At 49.4% G+C, this 27,072-nt stretch overlaps 1 protein-coding gene across 1 annotated transcript in view; it reads right to left on the bottom strand.

The window, feature by feature from the left end:
- The window catches only part of ARID3C (AT-rich interaction domain 3C), a 107,966-nt gene that overhangs the window by 23,053 nt on the left and 57,841 nt on the right, over window positions 1–27,072 (bottom strand). Inside the window, exon 3 of the mRNA XM_028749403.2 lies at window positions 8,701–8,773. Coding sequence (XP_028605236.2) covers window positions 8,701–8,773 — 73 coding nt within the window. The remainder of the gene's footprint in view (window positions 1–8,700; window positions 8,774–27,072) is intronic.

Here is a 27,072-nt window from a genome sequence, read left to right as displayed (position 1 = left end):
CTTCCTTCTCATGCTATACAGTGGTACCTCGGGTTGCATACGCTTCAGGTTACATATGCTTCAGGTTACAGACTCTGCTAACCCAGAAACAGTGCTTCAGGTTAAGAACTTTGCTTTAGGATGAGAACAGAAATCGTGCTCCAGCGGCGTGGCGGCAGCAGGAGGCCCCATTAGCTAAAGTGGTGCTTCAGGTTAAGAACAGTTTCAGGTTAAGAACAGACCTCCGGAACGAATTAAGTACTTAACCTGAGGTACCATTGTACCAGGATTCAGCAATCTTTTTCAGCAGGAGGCCGGTCCACTGTCCCTCAGACCTTGTGGGGGGCTGGACTATATTTTGAAAAATAATAATTCCTATGCCCCACAATTAACGCAGAGATGCATTTTAAATAAAAGCACACATTTTACTCGTGTAAAAGCACGCTGATTCCCAGACCATCCGTGGGCCGGATTTAGAAGGCGATTGGGCCGGATCCAGCCCCTGGGCCTTAGTTTGCCTACCCATGGGCTATACTCAGGCCGCTTAAAATCCTGGCTATATGCTACAGCTTCTCTGTAATTTGTTTTCTTATACTGAATATGTACAGAGCCTGGTACGGTTATTGTTTGCATGATTGTTTGTTAGTTTGGACATATGTTTATGAAAAAAATTATTACAAGGAAAGGGAAGGAAAGACAATGCTGAATAGGGCAAGCTTCCGATGGTGCTGAACTTAAAACCCCTAAACGGCCTCAGCCCAGTATACCTGAAGGAGCGTCTCCACCCCCATCATTCTGCCCGGACACTGAGGTCCAGCTCCGAGGGCCTTCTGGCGGTTCCCTCCCTGCGAGAAGCCAAGTTACAGGGGACCAGCAGAGGGCCTTCTCGGTAGTGGCGCCCGCCCTGTGGAACGCCCTCCCACCAGATGTCAAGGAAATAGACAACTATCTGACTTTTAGAAGACATCTGAAGGCAGCCCTGTTTAGGGAAGTTTTTGATGACTGATGTTTTATTGTGTTTTTAATATTCTGTTGGGAGCCACCCAGAGTGGCTGGGGAGGCCAAGCCAGATGGGTGGGGTATAAGTAATAAATTATTATTATTATTACTACTACTACTACTACTACTACTACTATCTTTTCACTTCCCTCCTGAATCCATCAGAAGAATAAGGTGGGGAAGAGGCAAGTGTATCTGGACACGCAAATCACAGGACAACTTTAGAAGGCCCTGCCGGATCAGCCCCCAAAGGCCCCATACTTCTTCGTTTCCAGTCATTCTAAGTCCTGTCGTTTCCTGCTGAAGTCCTGAAACTTTTCACTCTACAAGCACTCAGTGGGGTTTCCCCAATTTTTGCAAGCAGGGGTGACCACGTGCTTGAGGTGGCAGACAATTTTGTCTACCTGGGTACCACCCTATCCAGCAACCTCTCCATTGACCCTGAGCTGGACAAGCAAATTGGCAAGGCGGCTACGGCATTGCCTCTCCTCTCCAAAGGGGTTGGGAGAAGGTGATGCTAACGGCCAATACCAAGATAGAGGTCTACCAGGCTTGTGTGCTGAGCTCGCTGATTTATGGAACTGAGTCATGGGCTACCACCAGGAGCGACGCCTCAATGCGCTTTCTGTGCCTAGAAAACACGAGGCAAAATGTGGATGAGCCCTGAGCTGCAGAAGAAGATCCTGCTGGATCAGGCCAGTGGTCCCATCTAGCGCAGCATCCTGTTCTCACAGTGGCTCAACAGCTGCCCCAAGGGGAAACCAGCAAGCAGGTGATCTGAGCACAAGAGCCCTTCTCTTGTGGTTTCCAGCAACTGGTATTCAGAAGCATCACTGCCTCCAACTGTGGAGGGCAGAGGACAGCCATCCTGGTTGGTAGGCACTGATAGCCTTGAATTTGTCTAATCCTCTTTTAGAACCATCCATGACAGGTGGCCACCAAAACTCTGCTTTAAAAACTCCAAGAAAGGAGAGCCCACCACTGTTCATAGAATCATAGAGTTGGAAGAGACCACAAGGGCCATCGAGCCCAACCCCCTGCCAAGCAGGAAACACCATCAGAGCACTCCTGACATATGGTTGTCAAGCCTCTGCTTAAAGACCTCCAAAGAAGGAGACTCCACCACACTCCTTGGCAGCAAATTCCACTGTCAAACAGCTCTTACTGTCAGGAAGTTCTTCCTAATGTTTAGGTGGAATCTTCTTTCTTGTAGTTTGGATCCATTGCTCCGTGTCCGCTTCTCTGGAGCAGCAGAAAACAACCTTTCTCCCTCCTCTATGTGACATCCTTTTATATATTTGAACATGGCTATCATATCACCCCTTAACCTCCTCTTCTCCAGGCTAAACATGCCCAGCTCCCTTAGCCGTTCCTCATAAGGCATCGTTTCCAGAACGATGGAAACAGAACAACAGAACGATGCCCAGCTCGTTCTGTTGAACGAGCTCTTCTTGCCAGGAAGTTCTTCCCCATGTTGAGTCGGAATCTCCTTGCTTCTGACTCTAAGCCATGGGTTCGAGTCCTACCCTCCAGAGCAGGAGAAAACAAGCTTGTTCCCTCTTCCATGTGGCCCCCATATATTTGAAGATGGCTCTCCTTTCTCCTCTCAGTCTCCTCTTCTCCAGTCCATGCCACTGTTCCAGCTCAGAAGTTCTTCCTGACGTTTAGCCAGCATCTCCTTGCACAGAGCAGGGTTTAGTCAACACGCTGCTCTCTGGATCTTGAGACTCCAGCTCCCATCAGCCCTCCGCGCTCTCCATGCTGCCTGGGGCTGATGGGAGTTGGAGTCCAACAACATCTTGAAGGCATTACGTGGTCACTGCCCTCAAAGAAGAAGCCAAGATAGACATACAGTCATACCTCGGGTTACAGATGCTTCAGGTTGTGCAATTTCAGGTTACGCACCTCGCCGAACCCGGAAGTACCGGAACAGGTTATTTCCGGGTTTCGGCAGTTGTGCATGTACAGAAGCACTAAATCGCACTTTGCGCATGTGCAGAAGCGCCGAATCATGACCCACGCGCACACAGATGTGGCGCTGCAGACGCTGCGGGTTGCGAACATGCTTCCCGCACGGATCACGTTTGCAACCCGAGCATCCACTGTAAGGTAAAGGTAAAGGGACCCCTGACCATTAGGTCCAGTCGCGGCCGACTCTGGGGTTGCGGCGCTCATCTCGTTTTACTGGCCAAGGGAGCCAGCGTACAGCTTCCGGGTCATGTGGCCAGCAGGACTAAGCCGCTTCTGGCGAACCAGAGTAGCGCACAGAAACGCCATTTACCTTCCTGCCGGAGCGGTACCTATTTATCTATTTGCACTTTGACATTCTTTTTAATTGCTAGGTTGGCAGGAGCAGGGACCGAGCAACGGGAGCTCACCCCATGGCGGGGATTCAAACCACCGACCTTCTGATCGGCAAGTCCTAGGCTCTGTCCACTGTACTTAATCCCAAATTCAACTGTGAGTCTTCCTCCTTTGGCAGGCGCAACCGGTGGCTCAATGGGCCTCATCACTCCTGCCTCTGTCCCCTTTTGCGAGGCCCTAATGGAGACGCAGATCGCTCGGGGAGATTAGCCCCCTCGTCCAAGGGACTGGCCGGCAGATTAATGCCAACCGGGAAGCCACAAGACGCGCGTTATTTATGCCCCATACCTTCGGGATCGATGTCGTGTGGGCAGAGCGGGGGGAGCTCAGACTCCTGGGCTCTTATCTCCCCACTGTGGATTTATGGGCATCGACCGCCCCGCCCTAGAGAAGCCGCCACCCTCCGCGGGATTCGATTCCGCAGCCCCGATGGCAGGAGCCTCACAAAGGACCCTGATACAGATGTACAGCCAGGGGAGAATGGCTGTTAATTAGCACCCTTATCTCAGCCAGGAGAGAGCCAGTTAATTAGCTGGGAGAGAATAATGAGGCCGGCGCTCAGCAGAGGCGCCATGAATCTCGTGTCAGATGGAATGGGGGGGTCCGGGGCGTAGGGGCTTTGTCACTATCACTGGGGGGGGGGGCTGGGAGCACCTCCATTCCTAGCTGGCAAGAGGACCACGTTAGTTCTTCGAAAGAGGCAGCAGGTGGTTCTCGCTTAGGGTCTAACCGATCCAGTTTAAGGCTTGGAAAAAGTCCCGTCCACCCCCAAGTCGAGAAAGATCTAGGATTTTCATTTGCTTCCTGTTTTCGTTGTGTGTTTTTTAAACGGGAGGAAGTTGCAACCTCTTTTCCTCGCAGCGCGCAACATGGCTCGCTTCTTCGAGCCACCTGTAGGAAATTTTGTGTGCTCAGCATTAAAGGGGCTGGCAGCTGCGTGAGTTCTCAGGAAGGCAGGGATGAGGGACGCTCTTGAGACAGGGGCAGGGAGGCAATCAGGTTGGATTTTCTGCAGACTCCAAAAGGGAATTGAAATAATCGTGGCCGCTGTGATGAATGTTGGAGCTGGAGCCATGCAAATAGGGGTGAGTCCAGCTCTGGCTTGCTGCCGTTGCCTTGAACGGAAGGAGTGGAGAGAACAGGTTGTAACGTGGAGGCAAAACTGCCTTATGACAGCGCTGAGTGAGATGGATCAATGCTCTGACTCAGGTGAAGACAGCATCCTATGTGCAGGAGAAAATCTAGGTATGCGCTGCCCTGTATTCATATAATTATAGAGCTGGAAGGGACCCTAGGGTCGTCTAGTCTGACCCCCTGCAATGAAGGAATCTCAGCTAAAGCATCCATGACAGAGGGCCATGCAACCTCTGCTTGAAAACCTCCAAGGAAGGAGATTCCACCACCTTCCATTGCACAGTCAAACAGTTCTTACTGCCAGAAAGTTCTTTCTGATGTTTAGTCGGAATCGCCTGCCTTGAAACTTGAAGCCATGAGTTCAAGTCCTACCTTCCAGAGTGTGAGAGACTCAGGCTTAGGCTCGGAACCAGAGGAGACTCAGTGTGCACCGGATCCTTTGCCTCAGGAATCATCTGAACCAAGTCTGGGGCCTGATCCTGAAGAGTCCCAGTCTGCACAGGTTCCCCTGCAACAAGCACCAGCTGGGCCGAGTCAGGGGCCTGATCCTGCCCTGGCTCCAGATGCGGGGATGACCTCGTTGCCTCCAGCTGGGCCATCACTTACAGCTGCTCCACTACCGGTTGGGTCAGGGGAGGCTGAGGCGGCCCCTGGGTCTAGTCACCCACCGATGTCTCCTGAGCTGCAGAGACTGAGGTCTGAGAGAAGGAGAGACCTGAGTACTTGCAGGAGGAGTGCTCGCCTTCGGGCGAGACAGGGAGGTGAGTTGCCGGGGGATCAGGACCGGCCGCTACCCCGACAAAGAGAAAAGGCTGTCGGTCCCTGCCCCAGGTTGCGGGAGCAACATTGCTGTATGCTAGATCCTGCCTGAGATCCTGTCCCTGTCCTTGCCTGGTTTCCTGCCTCGTGTCCTGCCTCGGCCCTGTCGGACTGACTCCTAGCAGAACCTTCAGATTCTGGACCAGTCCTGGGCCGCATTTCTCGGGTTACCCCCGGGCCCAGCACACAGAGCAGGAGAAAACAATTTTATTCCCTCTTCCATAGGACAGCCCTTCAGATATTTGAAGACAGCTTTCATATCTCGTCTCCGTCTCCTCTTCTCCAGGCTAAACAGACCCAGCTCCTTCAACCGTTCCTCATCAGGCTTGCTTTCCAAGCCCTCTGCCCATAGAATTATGGAATTGCAAAGTTGGAAGAGACCTAAGAGTCATCTTAGCTGAAGATGCTGGAATCTTCAACTAAGCCATTCAAGCCAGGGATAGAATTTTCTGAGCATCGCAATGTCCAGCTTATCTGTCCGCCCAGGTTTTTCATCTTTCCATCTTGCTCCTTGATTCAACGACAAGCAAGTTATTTATGCTCAGGAACACTCTTGCTTTTAAAGACGATTCCCGATTTTCAGGGCAGGACCCTGGAAGCAGAAGAGGGCGGGACACAGGGCTGCCTTCAGACCACGGCGTTTCCCCCAGCCTTGGAGCCGAGCACGGGGTTCTGGCGGCTTTTGACAGACAGCGGCTCCCGCATTGGAAATCGGTGCCGGGTTTTGTTATGGGGGTCAGGCGGGATAAATAGGAAGCTCCAGCAATTGAGGCGATTCGATAAATGCTTTAACCTCTGACCCCGTCCTCCCAATCCCCCATCGAGCCGCGGAGCCATTTTCAAAAGGCTCCCCGGCCGCAGCCCACGCCGTCCGGAGGCTGCCATCAATTAAAGCCCTTTGCCAGAATCTGGATTAATGAACATGCCGCTCGATAGGAAATAAAACCCCAGGCAGAGGTTAATGTTGCGCTAATTAACTGGGAGGGGGAGGCTGGGAATGGGGGGGGAGGAGAGAGGAAAAAACGGACACGCACACAAGGCAGGAATTGTTTAAAGAAAGAAGATTTTGGAGAAAGATGCTTTGCAGGCTTGGCTTGGCATCCCAGAGAGAATCGCGCGATGGAAGCGCAAGATGGATTTATCTCCCAGTTATCAAATGAGTCTAGGCCAGAATGGAGATTTGACCCTGTGGCTGTCCGGACTTCATTCTGCCTCTCTATGTGCTCTTTGTGGGGCTGCCTCGGGAGACAATCCGGAAGCTTCCGTCGTTTCAAAATGTAGTTGCCAGAGTTGCCAACGCAGGTGTTGGATTATTATTATTATTATTATTATTATTTATTACATTTGTATACCGTCCATCTGAAGATCACGGGGCAGTTCACAACATTGATGAGGCCATATTGCATTGATCTTATTTATACTGGCGACTCAACACCATTGCAGGTCACATTCGTACATGAAAGTGGACCTTTATATGATACAGTGGTACCTTGGTTCTCGAACTTAATCCGTTCCCCTCGACTCCCGAAACCGTTCGGAAACCAAGGCCCGGCTTCCGTAGCTTCCTGCACTCAGTCGGAAGCCACGTCCGACGTTTGGCTTCCCAAAAACGTTCACAAACCGGAAAACTCACTTTCAGGGTTACAGCATTCAGGAGCCGATTTGTTCGAGTACCAAGGCGTTTGAGAACCAAAGTTCTATTTCTTGTTTTGTGCTCTTACCACCTTTTTATTCTTTTAAGCTTTTTCTTCTAAAAAAAGATTGTTGACGTTAATCTTTATTTCTTCAGGTGTGTGTGTGTTATTCCCATTGTAAGGTGGCAGGGTATTTTCCTTGGCAGGTCTTGTCCAACAATCCCTAACTGAAATGCTTCTGGTTTTTTAACAAATGTAATTTTAAACATTTTCTTCAATTCACTGTATATCATTTCCCCAAAAAATTTAATTTCTCTACATCCCCACCACATATGATAAAAAGTCCCTTCCTTTTCTTTACATTTCCAACATATGTTTGACTTGGTTTTATACATTTTTGCTATTTGTACTGGTGTTATATATCATCTACACATCATTTTCATATAATTTTCTTTCAAAAGAGCACAGTCTGTAAATTTTAAATCTGTTTTCCACAGTTTTTCCCAATCCTCAAATTGTATATTATGTCCTATATCTTGTGCCCATTTGATCATGGCCGATTTTACCTCCTCATCTTTTGTTTCCCATTCTAGCAGGATAGTATATGCACCCTTCAGCAACTTCACTTTTCCTTCTATAACTTCCTTTTGAAATCTAGAATTGTAGAGCTGGAAGGGACCACTGGGGGTCATCTAGTCCACCCCCTGCAATGCAGGAATCTCAGCTAAAGCATCCATGACAGATGGCCACCCAACCTCTGCTTAGAAACCACTTGGAGCTGGACCTCAGTGTCCGGGCAGAACGATGGGGGTGGAGACGCTCCGTCAGGTATACTGGACCGAGGCCGTTTAGGGCTTTAAAGGTCAGCACCAACACTTTGAATTGTGCTCAGAAATGTACTGGGAGCCAGTGTAGGTCTTTCAAGACCGGTGTTATGTGGTCTCGGCGGTCGCTCCCAGTTGCCAGTCTAGCTACCGCATTCTGGATTAGTTGTAGTTTCCAAGTCACCTTCAAAGGTAGCCCCACAAAGAGCGCATAGCAGTAGCCCAAGCGGGAGATAACCAGAGCCTCTACCACTCTGGGGAGACAGTCTGCGGGCAGGGAGGGTCTCATCCTGCGTACCAGGTGGAGCTGATAAACAGCTGCCCTGGACACTGGACTGACCTGCACCTCTATGGACAGCTGTGAGTCCAAAATGACTCCCAGGCTGTGCACCTGCTCGTTCAGGGGCACAGTTGCCCCATTCAGGACCAGGGAGTCCTCCACACCCAACCGCCTCCTGTCCCCCAAAAACAGTACTTCTCTCTTGTCAGGATTTAACCTCAATCTGTGAGCCGCCATCCATCCTCCAACCACCTCTGGCGATTTGGGAGGAGTGGGGTTCATGGGGGCCACCATCTGCCTGGTGCCCAGGCTGGAGCTAGGCAGGGCAAGAAGCAGAAGGAGACGGGCAAATTTCCTCCCCCCACTTTGCTCTGAATGCAAAGAGCAAGGGGGAGGCACTTGGTTCCCGTCAGCTGGGATGGGCTGAAAGTTCCCCTTTCGGCTGGGGAGGAAGCGTGATAATAGAATCACAGAACTGCCAGAGTTGGGACCCCCAAAGGCCATGTAGTCCAACCCAGGAATCTCAGCTAAAGCTGGCTATCCAACCTCTCATTTAAAAACCACAATGATAGCAATATTATTATGTTGATGCAATGACGGTGCATTAGGGGCGGCCGTTAATTCCAGCTCCTCCCTTCTCCAGAACCCCGGAGAACGTCCGACTCACCTCTCTTTTGCATGAAGCCAAACAAATCGTCCAAGAACTCTTTGCGTTTGGGGTCGGTGTCCAGTTCGTAGAGCTGCAAATGTGGGGGAAAGGAAGGAAAGAGATTAGGGCAGGGCAGGAAAGGGTTTGGGGCCCCTTCCCTAGAGGCCAGACCCCCCGCAAGGGTCAACAACAACTATTATTATTATTTATTATTTCTATTATTTATTATTTCCCACCATCTCGTCCTCTGTCATCCCCTTCTCCTTGTGCCCTCCATCTTTCCCAACATCAGGGTCTTTTCCAGGGAGTCTTCTCTTCTCATGAGGTGGCCAAAGTCTTGGAGCCTCAGCTTCAGGATCTGTCCTTCCAGTGAGCACTCAGGGCTGATTTCCTTCAGAATGGAGAGGTTTGATCGTCTTGCAGTCCATGGGGCTCTCAAGAGTCTCCTCCAACACCATAATTCAAAAACTAGCCAGAGGTAATGATAATTTATTATTTATACCCTGCCCATCTGGCTGAGTTTCCCCATCCACTCTGGGTGGCTTCCAACAAAAGATTAAAAATACATTAAAATATCAGTCCTTAAAGACTTCCCTAAACTGGGCTGCCTTCAGATGTCTTCTCAAAGTCAGGTAGTTTATTTCCTTGACAGCTGATGGGAGGGCGTTCCACAGGGTGGGCGCCACCACAGAGAAGGCCCTCTGCCTGGTTCCCTGTAACCTCACTTTTCGCAGGGAGGGAACCGCCAGAAGGCCCTCGGAGCTGGACCTCAGTGCCCGGGTTGAACGTTGAACAATAACAAGGACAATTAACAGCAGGTCTTCAGGGAATAGACATGGGGAGGGGAAGAGATTTGCACTAACTTGAACCCCATTAGGTCTCCCCCAAAATGTACTGTGTACTCCAGGACATCATTTATTTCCCACCTTTTCCTCCAAGGAGGTGCTGTGCATGGTTTTGCTCTCCCTCCTCATTGAACCCCCACAACAACCCTGTGAGGTAGGTCAGGTTGAGACGCAGTGACTGGCCCCCAAAGTCACACGCAGTGAGCTTCACGGCCGAGTGGGGATTCGAACCCAGGTCTCCCAGGTCCTCCTCTGGCACTCTAACCACTATGCCACAGCAAGCTCTCTTATAATGAAGCTCTGGCCCCCTCTGCCCATTGTGCAAATTCAAATCGTTGGTTTATTGCCTCAATTTGATTCTCTCCCCCTCTTTCCTTTTTCCTTTCTTCTTCTGTGTTGGAACTCCTATTTGGGGACTTCCCTGGCTTTTTTCTGGCCCGTGTAGGACCAGTCTGGATAGTTAGCCTTGGTGAAGACTTGACATTTTTATCCCCAAAAAAGTTTTGGATTGAGTTTCCACTGAAAGGAGGTTGCATTTTAATGTTTTAATGTTGTATTTTAATCTTGTTTTTAAGCTTTATTTCAATCAATTGTTTTTATATTTGGTGTTAGCCGCCCTGAGCCCGGTCTTGGCTGGAGAGGGCGGGGTATAAAAAAATTATTATTATTATTATTATTATTATTATTATTATTACTATTATTATTATCGCCACAACCACCACCCTGTAAGGTAGGCCTGGCCAAAAAGCAGGGACTGGCCCCCCAAGGTTACATCTAGCAAGCTTCACGGCCAAGTGGAGATTTGAACCCTGGTCTCCCAGGTGCGACACTCTAACCACTACACAATGCTGCCTCACTTTGTGGATGAACCAGGAGAAGATGCTGCAAGTCCTACTCTTCCCATTTGCAGGTCCTCCCCTTCCTCCGAGAGCGGTGGGGGGGATGAATCTGCTCCCCACAAAAGCTGATTGGGGGGGACAGCTTGTGCTTCTGCCACCAAATGGGTACCTAATTTCTCCCACCCACACCAGAAGGTGGTGAGAGCCAAAAGGGCCCCTCTCCCTCTTTGCAACCAGAGAAGAGGCCGAGAGCCGAGAGCCGTCCTCCCCCAAGGGAGCCATCGCCACCCCTCTTGGTCCTCCACAGCGGCGACCTTTGACCTTTGCGCGGGGGGAAGAAATAAATATTTGATGGTGCTCGGGCGATCGCTGTTGAGCCTTCCTTGACACCTGTAGGGACTGCCTCCATCTCCCTGGCCACCTCCTCCCTTACATCAGGGCAATTAGCAGGATGGGGGCAGCCCCCTACTGACCTCTGACCTCTATTATCCGGGCTCCAGCAGAGTGAAATTGATGGGGAGGGGAGGGGGGGCCGCTGCGCTGAGTACCTGTGCCCTCTTCCCGCAATGAAATTCGGCGACGTTCCTATTTCAGACTAGAGACTCGGTAGCTTTTTAAAAAGGTTGCCCTTTTTGCAAATATTCCAGAAACAATCATTCAAGCATGCAAACACGGGCATCAAAACTGACCGCAGCCAGGATAAGGCTTTAAAAAGAATTGTTTTCTGCATGTACAGTTTAGTGGTTTCATAGCCACAAACTGAAGCGGCTGACATGCGACGTTGCAGTGATCACAACACCCTCTGCAACTGCACCAGGTGAGCCCAGATGTTTAGCAGCTGGAGAAGCCCACGTTTCGTTTTTAAACCAAAGCCAATTTTCTAGTCCTTAAGACTGCAAATGAAGCCTAGGAAATGTGTGGGCTGTGCCCGAGAATCCGAGAAGTGAATTATGAAAAGGAATTAAGGATTTTCTGGATCTACATAATGTCCACATTAAAAACCAGACTGAGGCTTTGGGGAAACAGAATTTGAACAGAAGCAGAACAGGAGCTCTCTCTTCCCCCCCCCCCCCTTTTCATATGAGAAACAGGGTTCTGGTTATATGATTCTCTACACCTCAGACGCGGGTGAGGAATGCGGGTGGCGCTGTGGGTTAAAGCCTCAGCGCCTAGGGCTTGCTGATTGAAAGGTCGGCGGTTCGAATCCCCGCGACGGGGTGCGCTCCCGTTGCTCGGTCCCAGCGCCTGCCAACCTAGCAGTTCGAAAGCACCTCCGGGTGCAAGTAGATAAATAGGGACCGCTTACTGGCGGGAAGGTAAACGGCGTTTCCGTGTGCTGCGCTGGCTCGCCAGATGCAGCTTTGTCATGCTGGCCACATGACCCGGAAGTGTCTCCGGACAGCGCTGGCCCTCGGCCTCTTGAGTGAGATGGGCGCACAACCCTAGAGTCTGTCAAGACTGGCCCGTACGGGCAGGGGTACCTTTACCTTTACCTTTACACCTCAGATACCTTCTTTCTAAACAGATCTGCTAAGAACAGTTTCAGGTTAAGTACGGTCCTCTGGAACAAATTAAGTACTTAACCCGAGGTACCACTGTATTTTGTTGGAAGCCGCCTAGAGTGGATGGGGAAACCCAGCCAGATGGGCGGGGTATAAATAATAAATTATTATTCTTATTATTACCTCTGCCTAGTTTTTGAATTATGGTGCTGGAGGAGACTCTTGAGAGTCCCATGGACTGCAAGAAGATCAGAGGACGAGATGGTGGGACAGTGTTCTCGAAGCTACGAACATGAGTTTGACCAAACAGTGGGAGGCAGTGGAAGACAGGAGTGCCTGGCATGCTCTGGTCCAGGGGGTCACAAAGAGTCGGACACCACTAAACGACTAAACAACACTGGCTAGTTGCCACAGCACCTCTTTGTGCACCTGTGCACCCCACCTGCTTCTCCAAGGTCACTTTGCCCAGTCCCAGTCATAACCCCAAGCCCTTTCCCCATCAATTCTGCTCCACATGTCCTCTGGCCAGAAGTTATAGTGTGACCTACGTACACCATTAGCACATGGGCCTGAATCCAGGAGGTGATTCTGATGTTCCTAAACAGCAAAGTAAGACGCAGTGTGGAGAGAGACCTTAGGACTCTTCCCCAAAGCGAAGGGGAAATCCCTTTGCTCTGCCAGGAGTGTCCTGCTGGGCGATGGGCGCTCATCGCACATCCAGGCTGGCACGACTCCTCTCCTGGCCCGGACCTTTGAAACTGCCACATTCCCAAGCTCCAAGGAAAACGGCCAAGAGGGGCAGCCGCTCCGGTAACTGAGCACATCCCATTAGATCAGAATCTGCGGCCTGTCACACAGTGGCTTGGCACACCTCGTGGCGAACAGGCACCATGCCAGCTGGAGAAGGGCCATTTACACAGATTGCTGCTTCATGATTAACCCTTGGACTGCCCGGCTGTCTGGCGGCTTAGACCTTTGCACGGTCCAGTACAGTGGTACCTCGGGTTACATATGCTTCAAATTACATACACTTCAGGTTACAGACTCCGCTAACTCAGAAATAGTGCTTCAGGTTAAGAACTTTGCTTCAGGATGAGAACAGAAAATGTGCTCCGGCGGTGTGGCGGCAGCAGGAGGCCCCATTAGCTAAAGTGGTGCTTCAGGCTAAGAACAGTTTCAGGTTAAGAACAGACCTCCAGAACGAATTAAGTACTTAACTCGAGGTACCACTGTATATCTGAAGGAGCGTCTCCACCCCCATCGTTCTGCCTGGACACTGAGGTCCAGCGCCAAGGGCCTTCTGGCGGTTCCCTCACTGCGAGATGCCAAGTTACAGGGAAGCAGGCAGAGGGCCTTCTCGGTAGTGGCACCTGCCCTGTGGAATGCCCTCCCACCATATGTCAAAGAGAAGAACAACTCAAAGACTTTTAGAAGACATCTGAAGGTAGCCCTGTTTAGGGAAGCTTTTAATGTTTAATAGGTTATTGTATTTTAGTGTTTTGTTGGAAGCCGCCCAGAGTGGCTGGGGAAGCCTAGCCAGATGGGCGGGGTATAAATAATAAATTATTATTATTATTATTATTATTATTATTATTATTATTATTATTATTATTATTATTATTATTGCACTGCAAACCACCTCCCCCAAGAACCAACAATAGCTCCCATGGCTTTCCATAATGCTACATATGGCATCAGCTTCCCTCTCTGATTCCGTGGCCGTCTCTGGCTTGAGCCTGCTGCTCTGGGTTTCAAAGCCTCCCTGGGCTAGAGGGCATACAGGAGCCAGCCAGCCTCTTCTGCCAGCCTAGCTGCTCACACTGGGAGGCAGCCGCAAACCCTCCTGCCCTCCCATTCTTGGCTTCCTCTCAAGATCAGCCCCCTCTGTCCTCCCTGACAATGCAGATTGCGACACTGTCAATCCATGGCCCCTGTTCAGATAAGCGCACTTTCAGCTTCTGCCTTCTGGAAGAAGGTCCAGGGTTATAAAGACTAGGACTAGCCTCCTGAGAAACAGTTTCTATCCAAATGCGATTTTGGTTTTAAACGCAGTGTAAGGTAGTCTCTATGGGAGTATATTGTATTTAATTACGGGGTATCAGAGCTTTTAGGGGGGCTAACCAGGCTGGGATAGCAGGCTTGTTGGTTTTTGAATGTCTGATGTAGATTTTTTCAATTTCGTTGTTCTGCATGGGACAGTAACAATAAAGATTATCGTATCGTAAGCATTGAGCTGGCAGCTGCCCCAGCAGGCGGGCTCAGAGCCTGCTTGGCCACAGCTCCGTTGCAATCCTTCCACCAGCACAGCGGGCTCCCCGGTGCAATTTGTAGCGCGGCCAGAGAAAATAGGACTAGCATTTTGCAGCATTTGGCCAGGAATTCAGAAGTGGGCAGGGAGGGTCTTGGCATGTCCTGAGCGATGGCTGCATTCACAGGCAGCGGGCACGAAAGAAAGAAAGGGATTCTGTGATTCCTGAATTGCAGGGGGTGGACGACAGGACCTTTGGAGATCCCTTCCAACTCTACTATTCTAGAGTCAGTTCCAAGAAGGAAAAAGGGAAGAAGAGGTGAGCTTCTGGGTCACATACTCAAACCTTGGAAGATTTTCAAGGCCCAGCACAAGAGTCTATCTAGACTGGTACTGTCCACTCTGACTGGCAGCAGCCCTCTAGGATCCCAGCCCTACCTGGAGATGCAAGGTGGCACACGTAGTTCTCCCACTTAATCTCCGCAACAACCCTGTGAGGTAGGTTAGGCTGAGAGGCGGGGACTGGCTCCTAAGGTCTCACCCTGTGAGCTTCAGGGCCAGGTGACGATTCAAACCCTCATCTCCCAGGTCCTGGTCCAACACACTAACCACTACACCGCACTGCCTGTCAAGGTTCTGCTTTCAGGTTTCCCACAGGCATTTGGCTGGCAACTGTGAGAACAGGATGCTGAACTAGAAGGGGCTATTTTGGCTTGATCCATCCGCAGGACTCTTGACTTGTGCTCCTAGATTATTTTATTATTTACTTATTTGTTCAGAAAGACTATATGCATTTAATTGGGAAAGACACCCTCAAAGCAGTTTACGTGAAGATGAAACAAGAAAACAACAAGAAGAAAAATTGCAGCACTTTAAGACAAGCAAAAAAAGTTAAAACACTAAAAGCTGATTAAAATTCACAGTAGTTTTCCAAGCATCTGGACAGACTCATCTAAACAAGGGTGCTTTTAGCAAGCGGTGAAGTGAAGTGTCCTGCCTGGTGTCAAGTGGCAGGGAGTTCCAAAGGGTAGCCGCTGGCACACTAAACCACCGAGTTCTTATAAATACAGAACGGGTATAACATGACTCCTATCGTAATTCAAGTTTTGCTGATCAAAGTGGTTGCGTGCACACATCTTGTAGGTAAACTGGCCCCGAGTCGTTAAGGGCTTTATTACCTGTCTTTAGGCACCAGGCAAAAATATTCCACCTTTGGCCATTAAAGAATCCACGGCCTGTTAAAGCTTGTTGGAGGCCACTGTTGAGATTATGATTATTTTTCCATTATGTTCTCTGCAACTACGCTTTTTATTATGTTTTTATGACTGGTGCTCTGCGATGTGTTTTTAAGGTTGGGATCTTTGAATAAAGGGCGGCATTCAAATCGAAGAAATAATAATAATAAATAATAATATACTAATGGCAACACCAGGTATGGTCGCAGGCGGGCAAACAGTTCAGACCTCTGAGCACAGGGGTGATGTGTTGACAAGGCCTGACTCCCGTCAGCAATCGGGCTGCAGCATTCTGTGCCAACTGCAGCATCTGGATCGAGCGCATTGCAGGAGGAACCAGCTATGGCAGCCAGGCTTCTCTGGTTGCATCTATTGTACCTTTTGCATTTGGTAAAAGCCACTTTGCACCATGGAGGATAACCGATGTGCCAGGAGACTGGCCAGCTCCCTCCCTCTTCGGCCTGGAAGAGATCCAGCCGCGAGGGAAAGCCGCTTCGCCAATTCCAGGCGATTACATAATCCGGGGTCAACTGTGCAGCAGCACGAGCCCATCAGACGCTTGCACGATGACACCCCCCCCCCCAAAAAAAAGCCTGGTTTTGCGGACTCTGCACCCTGGAGAAGGGGAGGGGAGGGAGGGGGCGCCGAACTGCCCAGACAAAAGCAGAAGCTGCAACTTCCCTCGTGGAGTTGCTGATTCCCGGCACCCTGCCCAATATTAGATATGCTGACGGGCTGTTTTGAGGCCCCCACCACCACAAAACCACACACACTCTCAGCCACAGAAACCCCTGAAGAGTTTCCTCAGAGGCTGAATAGAGAGGATTTTTAGTCGCTGAATCATCCGCCCAAAGGCGCCGATCGACGGGGGGAACCAAAACGATGGCCCTTCGAAGGATGGTGTTATTTCACAAATGAGAGGTGCAAGTGTTTGTAAAAGAAGGAGACCCGTCGGAAGTGCTTTCTCCTCCGTCCCATTTGGCAGCAGGAAACCACGCCAGAATTGAAAGAGGGTCTACTAATAAAGAAAACCAGGGCATTCCTAAATTGTCCACCACGGAGTGTCAAAATGTGCTGTGGCTCAGCCAAATGGGCTCCCAGCCAATTGATCAAAATGGACTGTTGTTTATTCACCTGACCATTCAACTGGTGAAAGCTTCTGGTCCAATTTCACAGAATCACAGAACTGGAGAGTTGGAAGGGCATCCAGGGGCCATCTAGCCCAACCCCCGGCTGCATCACACTTGACTCATGTTAAGCTTGTGGTCTACTGTTTAGTCGCTTAGTCGTGTCCACCTCAACATCAGGGTCTTTTCCAGAGAGTCTTCTCTTCTCATGAGGTGGCCAAAATACTGGAGCCTCGGCTTCAGGATCTGTCCTTCCAGTGAGCACTCAGGGCTGATTTCCTTCAGAATGGAGAGGTTGGATCTTCTTGCAGTCCATGGGACTCTCAAGAGTCTCCTCCAGCACCAGAATTCAAAAGCATCAATTCTTCGGTGATCAGCTTTCTTTATGGTCCATCTCTCACTTCCATACATCACTACTGGGAAAACCATAGCTTTAACTATACGGACCTTTGTTGGCAAGGTGATGTCTCTGCTTTTGAAGATGCTGTCTAGGTTTGCCATCGCCTTTCTCCCAAGGAGTAGGCGTCTTTTAATTTCGTGGCTGCTGTCACCATCTGCAGTGATCATGGAGCCCAAGAAAGTAAAATCTCTCACTGCCTCCATTTCTTCCCCTTCTATTTGCCAGGAGGTGATGGGACCAGTGGCCATGATCTTCGTTTTTTTGATGTTGAGCTTCAGACCATATTTTGCGCTCTCCTCTTTCACCCTCATGTTCTTTAATTCCTCCTCACTTTCTGCCATCAAGGTTGTGTCACCCGCATATCTGAGGTTGTTGATATTTCTTCCAGCAATCTTAATTCCGGTTTGGGATTCATCCAGCCCAGCCTTTCGCATGATGAATTTTGCATATAAGTTAAATAAGCAGGGAGACAATATACAGCCTTGTCGTGCTCCTTTCCCAATTTTGAACCAATCAGTTGTTCCATATCCAGTTCTAACTGTAGCTTCTTGTCCCACATAGAGATTTCTCAGGAGACAGATGAGGTGATCAGGCACTCCCATTTATTTAAGAACTTGCCATAGTTTGCTGTGGTCGACACAGTCAAAGCCTTTTGCATAGTCAATGAAGCAGAAGTAGATGTCTTTCTGGAACTCTCTAGCTTTCTCCATAATCCAGCGCATGTTTGCAATTTGGTCCAGCTTGCACTTGTGGGAGTTCTCGGTCCACATACTGCTTGAGCCTTCCTTGTAGAATTTTAAGCATAACCTTGCTAGCGTGTGAAATGAGTGCAATTGTGCGGTAGTTGGAGCATTCTTTGGCACTGCCCTTCTTTGGGCTTGGGATGTAGACTGATCTTCTCCAATCCTCTGGCCACTGTTGAGTTTTCCAAATTTTCTGGCATATTGAGTGTAGCACCTTAACAGCATCATCTGTGTAGAGTCGTCTACTAAGACTCCTCAAAGGGACCTAGGTAAACGCCTGGAGGTCAAAGTTTCAGGGACACATCCGTGGTGCCTTCATATCAAGATCCTGGGAGAGATCTTGCAGCTTGAAGGAGCCGCATGCTCTCTGCAGCATTGCAATGAACAATGAGTAAGAGGCGGCTGGATGAGGCCAAGGGCCTGCATTGTCCAGCATCCTGTTCTCACACGGGGCAACCAGATGGGTGAAAGTGGCGCCAGGCTGCATATTTCTAAATGCACAGGTGTCCCATTGGGGTCTGGATGTGGCAGCCCTGCCAGGCTCCGTGAAAGGCAGGATCCGAGCCGAAGCACCTGTGAGGGCTCTTCACCTGGACCTCCAAGGCAGAGCGAGGCAGAGGCAACTGGATCAGTCTGGATTCCAGAAAGAGGGAGGGCGAGCAAGTGGAATCCTGCTCCTCAGCACAAACTTCATTAAACGACCCTGGATACAGATTAACTTCCCCGTTTGGCATTATTCGGTTATTGCTGCTTTGCATGCAGTTTTATCTTAAAGGGAAAGGGAAAAGGCCCCAGAAAGCAGGGCAAAGATGTGAAGACGCAGCACTGGGGCGGAAAGGCGCAGGTTTGCAAGAGATTTGCCTGCATTGATTTAGAAGTGCAGGGGCACACTGAGGAAGAATGACTGCAACTGAAATTGGAACGTGGCACATCTCAACAGCGGGAGTTGCCATCCATGCCTTAAAATGAGCAGGAAAACGGCACCAGGACAGAGGAATTATTGCACAGCAGGTTGGAAGAAAAAACCCCTGAGAGGTCTCCCAGAAACCAACATCACTGGGCCCGTATATAATTCCTTGAGAACTCCCATTTAAATTGTTGTCACCCACCCTGGGAGCTGCTGGAGAAAGGCGGGCAATTAATTTAATAATAAATATTATATCCCTGATATTGTTGATTGCGGCTGCCAAGTCTGAAAGTGTGTGGCTTTGTGGGTTCATGACAGAGGGGAGTTCTGATTCTTTAGCTCAGATATTACGCCATACTAGGTCACTAAAAATGTTAAGTTGTGGTTGAACATATCAGACGACACAGTGATTCTTCAGACAGCTCTTGTTTATTCACAGGCCAGAACAGAACTGAACTGAAGGGTTCAGCCAGCCTACTTATATAGAGCTCCAGTACAACGTAACTGTAACAACTTTCTGTAACTATCCAATCACTGAACGTCAGTTTCAATCCCTTATTTGCATATGTGGACCTGAGTGAAAACTATCTACCGTATTCCCCCTGCTGGCCCAGGGTGAGAACTTCAGTACATAACAAAAAGAGAGAGTTAAAGAAAGTGGGGTGCAGGCAGGATTTTTGCTTCCGTTTGTTGGGAAGTGTGATAGGAAAGGCAGAGAATTCTCCACAACCCTGAGGATGGGCCCTTCGCCTCTTGAAAGCAAAAGAGCCAAGATTCGTCCCAAGATGGCAGCCGAATGCCTGAAACAGGGTTTTGAGCTCTAAGGCCAACGTTAAGGCAAGTTTCTGCTCTATAACCAACCCTTAGCACTTGTTTTTACCCTCTCTTCCATTTTAACTCCTCTTAGTGCTTCGTTTTGTTGTTTTAATTTATTGTTTTATCTCACTGTTTTATTGTTCTAACTCCCCTAAACTGCAAGGCTACAGAAGACTGGGCTGAGCACTTTGCTAGGCAGTGCCAAACGCAAGGTCAAGCTGAAGTTTACAAGATAATAGTTGAAAATTAAGGAAGAGAAACATCTTGATTATCAGAACTGTTGACGAGCGAGCCCAAGTGGCAGCTGCAGAGAGTCTCCCAAACGCTCCCTTCTGCTGGATGGCACTGACTCCGGACTCGTAAATTCGAGGCCGCCACATTTGGAGATAATAGATTTCTGCAAACTGCCGACAAATAATCATAATTATTATGGTACTTACTAGAAAGAACTGCAAAGATCTGGGAATCATGCCAGATTCGTTAATCAGCTCCCCGGAATCCCGAAGGACACAGAGCAAAGCCACACATTATTTTCTCCAAAAGGAGGAGAGTAAGAGGGAGCTGAACAAGTTAATTCTAGATGAGGCCATTCCTCCTCCTTCTACTGTTCTGGACTGGTCAACTCATCTTAAAGGGCTCTGACAAGATTCTTCTTGGAGGTGTTTTTTTTGGGAGGGATGCAGTAAGTTCTGTCCTGGCAACCAGACAGATTTTCATCAGATTCTTAGGGAGATCGCCAAAACAAAAAAAATTCCTTCCAGTAGCACCTTAAAGACCAACTAAGTTAGTTCTTGGTATGAACTTTCGTGTGCATGCACACTTCTTCAGATACACTACTGGAAGGAATTTTTTTTGTTTTGACTATGGCAGACCAATACGGCTACCTATCTGTTAGGGAGATCGCGGCTACGATGCATGTTTGAAACTGCCAGAATTTCCCACCTCCCTCTGCTTTGGGGCCAAATGCATCCAATTCATTTGGGGGTTCCTCGTATTATTAAACACCTACAAATCCCCTCCTGATTCTGTAACACGAGGCTGGGCTTACTTGCTGGAGCCATCTCTGCAGCTGTTGTTTCACCTACTCACATGGCTTGCCTTTCAGGGCCAACAGGGCGACTGTTGTCTAAGTGATGAGCAGACTTGGCCAAACCGGTGACCTCCAGATGTTTTGGACTACAGCTCCCATCAGCCCCTGCCAGGGCAGCATCTGGGGGGCTGCACGTTCCCCATCCCCGATGGCACTGCAGGGCCACCATGGTAACAACAGCAACAGCTGCTAACAAATGAGTTGTTTTCATATGCAATGACAGCAGCAAGAATATTAGGTAAAGGGACCCCTGACCATTAGGTCCAGTCGTGGCCGACTCTGTGGTTGCGGCGCTCATCTCGCTTTACTGGCCGAGGGAGCTGGCATGCAGCTTCCGGGTCATGTGGCCAGCAGGACTAAGCTGCTTCTGGCAAACCAGAGCAGTGCACGGAAATGCCGTTTACCTTCCTGCTGGAGCGGTACCTATTTATCTACTTGCACTTTGACGTGCTTTCAAACTGCTAGGTGGACAGGAGCAGGGAACGAGCAGCAGGAGATCACCCCATCGTGGGGATTCAAACCGCCAACCTTCTGTTCGACAAGTCCTAGGCTCTGTGGTTTAACCCACAGCGCCACCCGTGTCCCAACGGCAAGAATATTATTGGCACAAAAATGGAAGCGAGAAGAATTACCAACGAAAGAAGAATGGAGGGTGAAGTTGATGGACTATGCAGAATTAGACAAATTAACAGGAAGGATTCGAAACTGGCAGGATCAGAGATTCTTGGAAGACTGGAGCAAATGTATGAACTATTTGAAGAGTAATTGTAATGCACAGATTACGCTAGTAGGACTGCAAGAAGTTTTGTAAGGAGGATTATTGGAAATATTGCTAGAAAGACTATGAGGAGAATTATTAGTTAATGACAACAAAGAGTAATAGAGAAATTAAGAAACGCAGAATAAGTGGTAAAGAACGAAAAATCATCAGAGGTGTTGATGAAAGTCCAAAATATTGTATAAGATAAGAAGTTATGTTATATGACTGTTGGAAATAATATGGGGAAAAACCCAATAAAAATGTAGATATTTAAAAAAAAAAAAATGAGAAGGGAGGAACTCCCTTCTCTGCCAGACAGTGAAGGCTACAGTCCACTGGACTCCAGCAAAACTTTATCAGAAGAAAATAACAAATGCAGACAACTGCTGGAGATGTGGAAGTAAAAATGCGAACTTAGTACATATGATGATTAACTTTCCGATGATAAGATCATTTTGGTGCGAGGTGAGGATATATATAGCAAGAGTAATAAAAAGAAATTGTTATTTAGGGGAATTTAATTTAATTTAATTATAAATTATATACCAGAAACGTGGGAGATTACAAGGGGTCAAAAGAAATATGGATGTACTGTGCCATATTGGAAGCAAAAAAAATTGTTCTGATGAATTGGAAGAGCCGCAAAAAGATTCCATTGAGCACGTGGATTGATAATATGGACAGACTAGCTACATACGAACGAATTGCAAGTTGACGCAAATTAAGAGTGGATAAATATGAAGAAATCTGGAAGGAAGTACAGGGAGATATTTTTTTTCAAAAAGCAAAACAGTGAAGGCTACAAGGTCATCCTAGCTGCTCCCAGTGCAGGGAAGGGAATGGGAAATGGCTCCTTATCCTCTCGCCAAGGTCCCTGAAGCCTGAATTGGCTCTGTCCCCTGGGAAGGTTCACTCTGTGCCCTGGAGGTCAGAGGGCAGGGCTTGTCCCTTGTAGCCGGTCTTGCATCTTCAAGGCAGCACAAGCCGGAAGCTGGGGGGGGGGGCGGAGTGGGGGCCTTGACCCAAGAGAGGACCTATTGATGACACGATAAGCGTGGCCTGCCTGCGCCGTCAAAGGAGACGGACGCAGCAGAGACAAAGCAGCTCGAAGCAATTCGGCAGAGAGGTCGGAGGCAGCGCCAAGGCAGCCGCCGAAAAAGACCCGGCGGTATAGTCAGACTGGTGGCCCAGAAGGTCAGCTGTGCAGGCTGGCCAAGTGGAAGGTTTTCTGGGAAGAAGTGGCCTCAAACAAGTCTAATTGGGACAGCAGCGGCCGACCTTGTGACACCAAGAAAGATGGAGCGCTGAAATGCAAATAAAGGGTCTGTACAGGCATGCCCAAAAGGAAGTGGGAGAACTGAGCAGGGGAGCAGGGCAGCTCCCCCATGGAGGACGGTTGCAAAACTGGGGACTTTTCAGTTTAGAGAAAAGAGAAAATAACAGATGGTCTGATGGTCCCAGTGCGTTTCCGAGCACAGTTCAAAGTGTTGGTGCTGACCTTTAAAGCCTTTAAAGCCCTAAACGGACTTGGTCCAGTATACCTGAAGGAGCGTCTCCACCTCCATCGTTCAGCCTGGACACTGAGGTCCAGCACCTTCCCCAGTCACTCTGGGCAGCTTCCAACAAAATATCAAAATACAGCAATGCATCAAACATTAAAAGCTTCCCTAAACAGGGCTGCCTTCAGATGTCTTCTAAAAGTCTGGTAGTTGCTGTTCTCTTTGACATCTGATGGGAGGGCGTTCCACAGGGACCTCTGCCTGGTACCCTGTGACTTCGCTTCTCGCAGTGAGGGAACCGCCAGAAGGCCCTCGGCGCTGGACCTCAGTGTCTGGGCTGAACGATGGGGGTGGAGACGCTCCTTCAGAGTCCAGAAGCAATTCAGACTTGCAAGTCGGAGGCTGTGGAGCCTCCAGGAAAGCAGCCAGACCCGGATCTGCAAGACTTGTGTGTTAAGCATGCTGCTTCATGGAAGTGGGCAACTAGCAAACACCTTCTATGTAAACTGTCAGGAAAACTTTAGGTACTGCATGGCAGGGCAGAGTGTCAAACAAAGGCGTTCTCTCCCAAGCCCAGTATGTCCAGACTGCTGTGCCAGCAATGTCTATGCTGGCTTGGTCATGCCCACAGAATGGAAGATGGCAGGATCCCCAAGGAGGTGCCCTACAGGGAGCTGGTTTCAGGCACCAGGCCAGTTGGCAGACCAACTCTGCGTTGCAAATGTGGCATGAAGGCTGGCAATGCCAACCCAGCCGTAGGGAATCCCTCACAGATGACCGACAGTGCCTGGAGACAGACGGCCGGGTTGTGTATTCACAACGGGGACCAGAGGAGAAATGCGAGAAGAAACGCCCTGGGGCATCTGTAGCAGCGCAACCGGACGCCTTCATCTGCCCCAGCTGCAACAAAACATGTAAATAATAATAAAGTCTCTCCTGCATTTGGTCTCTACAACCACAGCAGGCGCTGTAACTCTCCAACGGTTTGACTTCACCCCCAAAAGTGTATTCCTCCATTGCCTCCCGAGACAGACGGATGCCAATCATGATTGAAGCTGGACCTTGAAGCTGTACCCCCGAGCCCGAGCAACTGAATGCCTCCATAGCACCTCACGGGTCCAAAGGCACACCCCAGACAATGGTCAGCAATGTCTAGGCAACATGATGACCATGTACATACGCAATAGACAATCTTTTATAGAATTCAGCAAATGTGATGTCCAACACGGAACAGTGGGCACTGTTCCACAGCATTTGATATTTTCATTTGCATACATTCATTTGAAATAAGATGGGTTTATGAAGCAATTCTGTATCCTCCCACCATGCTGATGAGGAATTCTATGGAACAATAGTCTACAGTATATCCGGAATCACTGTTCAGTGTTGGACATCATATTTCCTAAATACACAAAGTTTCAAAGCTTGTCTTTCATCATACAATGTCTGGTAAAAAGGTAAAGGGACCCCTGACCATTAGGTCCAGTCGTGGCCAACTCTGGGGTTGTGGCGCTCACCTCGCTTTATTGGCCGAGGGAGCCGGCGTACAGCTTCTGGGTCATGTGGCCAGCATGACTAAGCTGCTTCTGGCGAACCAGAGCAGCGCATGGAAACACCGTTTACCTTCCCACCAGAGTGGTACCTATTTATCTACTTGCACTTTGATGTGCTTTTGAACTGCTAGGTTGGCAGGAGGTGGGACAGAGCAACAGGAGCTTACCCCGTCACGGGGATTCGAACCGCCGACCTTCTGATCGGCAAGTCCTAGGCTCAGTGGTTTAACCCACAGTGCCACCCGCATCCCTACAAAGTCTGGAACCTCACTTCATTTAAAGATTTTCAGAGACTTTGAGACTAAATACAGTCATACCTCGGGTTGAAGTAGCTTCGGGATAAGTATTTTCGGGTTGCACGCTGCGGCGACCCGGAATTAACGGAGTGCGTTACTTCTGGGTTTCACCGCTCGTGCATGCACAGTCAAAATGACGTCACACACATGCGCAGAAGCGGCAAATCGCGACCCGTGCACGCGCAGACACGCGGACGCTTCTGGATGCGAACGGGGCTCCAGAACGGATCCCGTTCGCATCCAGAGGTACCACTGTATTTCATTTTGGACTTGTTATGGTTTGAAGGGCTTTTATAAAAGATTGTCTATTGAGCATGTACATGGTCATCATGTTGCCTAGAGTCATTGCTGACGTTCTCTTTGCAACACAGGGGTTTGTAAGGTAGGCAATGGGACAGGACTCTTGAGTTAGTGGCAAGGGGGCAGAGCCTAGGAGAGACTGCCTGGAGGCTCAGTCTGCTCTCACTGTGAGCTGCAGCTTGTAGCTCAAGCTGGACCTGCAATGTCTGTCCTGCCTTCTTGCCCTGCTTGCATCAGACTGGCCACTGTGCCCCAGGGGTAAACATGGTGCCCACTGGCATAATCAAGCTGGCGTCAACCCCTAATGGAGGAAGGGGGAGCCCTTGGCCCTCTGAGATGGGGGGAGGCTCTTGTCAGCCCCAAACAGCATGGCCAGTAGCCAAGGATGTTGGGAGTTGTAGTTTTGCAACATCTGGGGTGTCCAAAGGTTCCCCGGCTGCGCCCCAAAGGCAGCGCGGCGCTCCCAGTTTGCAGCTCCGAAGAGGCCGCCTTTTCCGCTAACCGATGCTCCGTTGACTGTGACAAACTGCAGGCTAGGAGATCAATGCTCCCGCCATAAAAGTCAGGGCACATGAAGGAAAAATTAGTGCTAATCGAAAGCACTATAGACACCAATTCCTCCCAGGAAACCGGGGCGAGAATTTAAAGCCGGCTGAAAAGAAACAAAACTCAGCAATCCAGAATGGATTTCCAAAAGGCACACAAAGGAATCCAGCCTCCACAACAGAGCGGAGGACAAAACAGAATCATTTAAAGAAACAATTGCGCTCCGAGAGGCGGTTAAGGCCGGCGTGCGAGGAAGTCGCAACCGGAGGGGGTGTTGGTGATATACAGTAGCCGAGACAGGCGGGCTCAGAGTGATTTAGGCAAAACTCCTCTGGAAGGTTCTCTGGTTTTTAATAGGCCGTCGGAGTAATTAAGCAAGTTTTGTGTCTGCAACAATGGCCAAGGAAACAGCTCCAGCCCTCAGCTTGCATGCTGACGATCCACCTAGATACTTTAGAGCAGCCTTTCTCAACCTGTGGGTCCCCAGATGTTGTTTAACTACAATTCCCATCACCCCTAGCTAGCAAGGCCAGAGTTCAGGGATGATGGGACTTGTAGTCCAACAACCTCTGGGGACCCACAGCTTGAGAACCGCTGCTCAAGAGCCACAGACGCACACAAGATTCTTTGTGTTGCTTGGCCAAGCAATCCCCTGAAGTGCCGAAGCGATGGGTGCTGTCAGGAGTGAGCCACCTTGCGGGTGCAAAGCCTTCTGAGAAGTTTTTCCTCCTGGCTCTCACCGCTTCTAAACGAGCCAAGGCTGGAACGCAGGAGGTCTCCTATCTTGGCCAGTGGTCTGGGCAACCCTCAGGCCCAGCGAGGTCAACTCCAGATCATCACCCTTCCTAGCCATATACTCAAGGGAACAAATGAGAGAGGAGCCCACAAAAATCCATTCTCTCCGCAGGACTGGACCCCAGGCTTAGTAAGAAAGAGGAACCCTCAAAAGTAGATGAGAATTTAATAGGTGTATGGGAAGAGGGGTTACTTTCAGCTTAAGGACAACATTTTTATTTTTCCTTCATTTCTATGGTAAATGAGGAAGGTGATAGTCTTCAAGGGCGGTCTGCAAACAGCCCCTTGTAGTAGTCTAGCCCAGCGTTGGCAACCCCCACCTCCCTTGTATGGTTAAGACTAGACTACTACAATGTAGAACAAAGTGCAAGTAGATAAATAGGTACCACTCCGGTGGGAAGGTAAACAGCATTTCCGTGCGCTGCTCTGGTTCGCCAGAAGCGGCTTAGTCATGCTGGCCACATGACCCAGAAGCTGTACGCCGGCTCCCTCGGCCAGTAAAGCGAGATGAGCGCCGCAATCCCAGAGTCGTCCGTGGCTGGACCTAACGGTCAGGGGTCCCTTTACCTTTACTACAACATACTGCATGTGGGGCTGCCACTGGAGACTTAATCCATTCCGGAAGTCCGTTCCAAAACCAAAGTGTTCCAAAACCAAGGTGCGCTTTCCCATAGGAAGTAATGCAAAATGGATCGATCCGTGCCAGACTTTTAAAAACAACCCCTAAAACAGCAATTTAACATGAATTTTACCATCTAACGAGACCAGTGATCCATAAAATGAAAGCAATAAACAATGTACTGTACTGCAGTCACACAATCAATCAATCAGTGGCTGAACTGGGTTCCAAACAGTCACAAAAACAAAACAAAAAAGTTGCAAAAACAGA

Source organism: Podarcis muralis, chromosome 11 (genome assembly GCF_964188315.1).
Source record: "Podarcis muralis chromosome 11, rPodMur119.hap1.1, whole genome shotgun sequence".
Lineage (NCBI taxonomy): Eukaryota > Metazoa > Chordata > Lepidosauria > Squamata > Lacertidae > Podarcis > Podarcis muralis.
The sequence above is the reverse complement of the archived record's forward strand: the minus strand, read 5'-3'. Positions and strand labels throughout refer to the sequence as shown.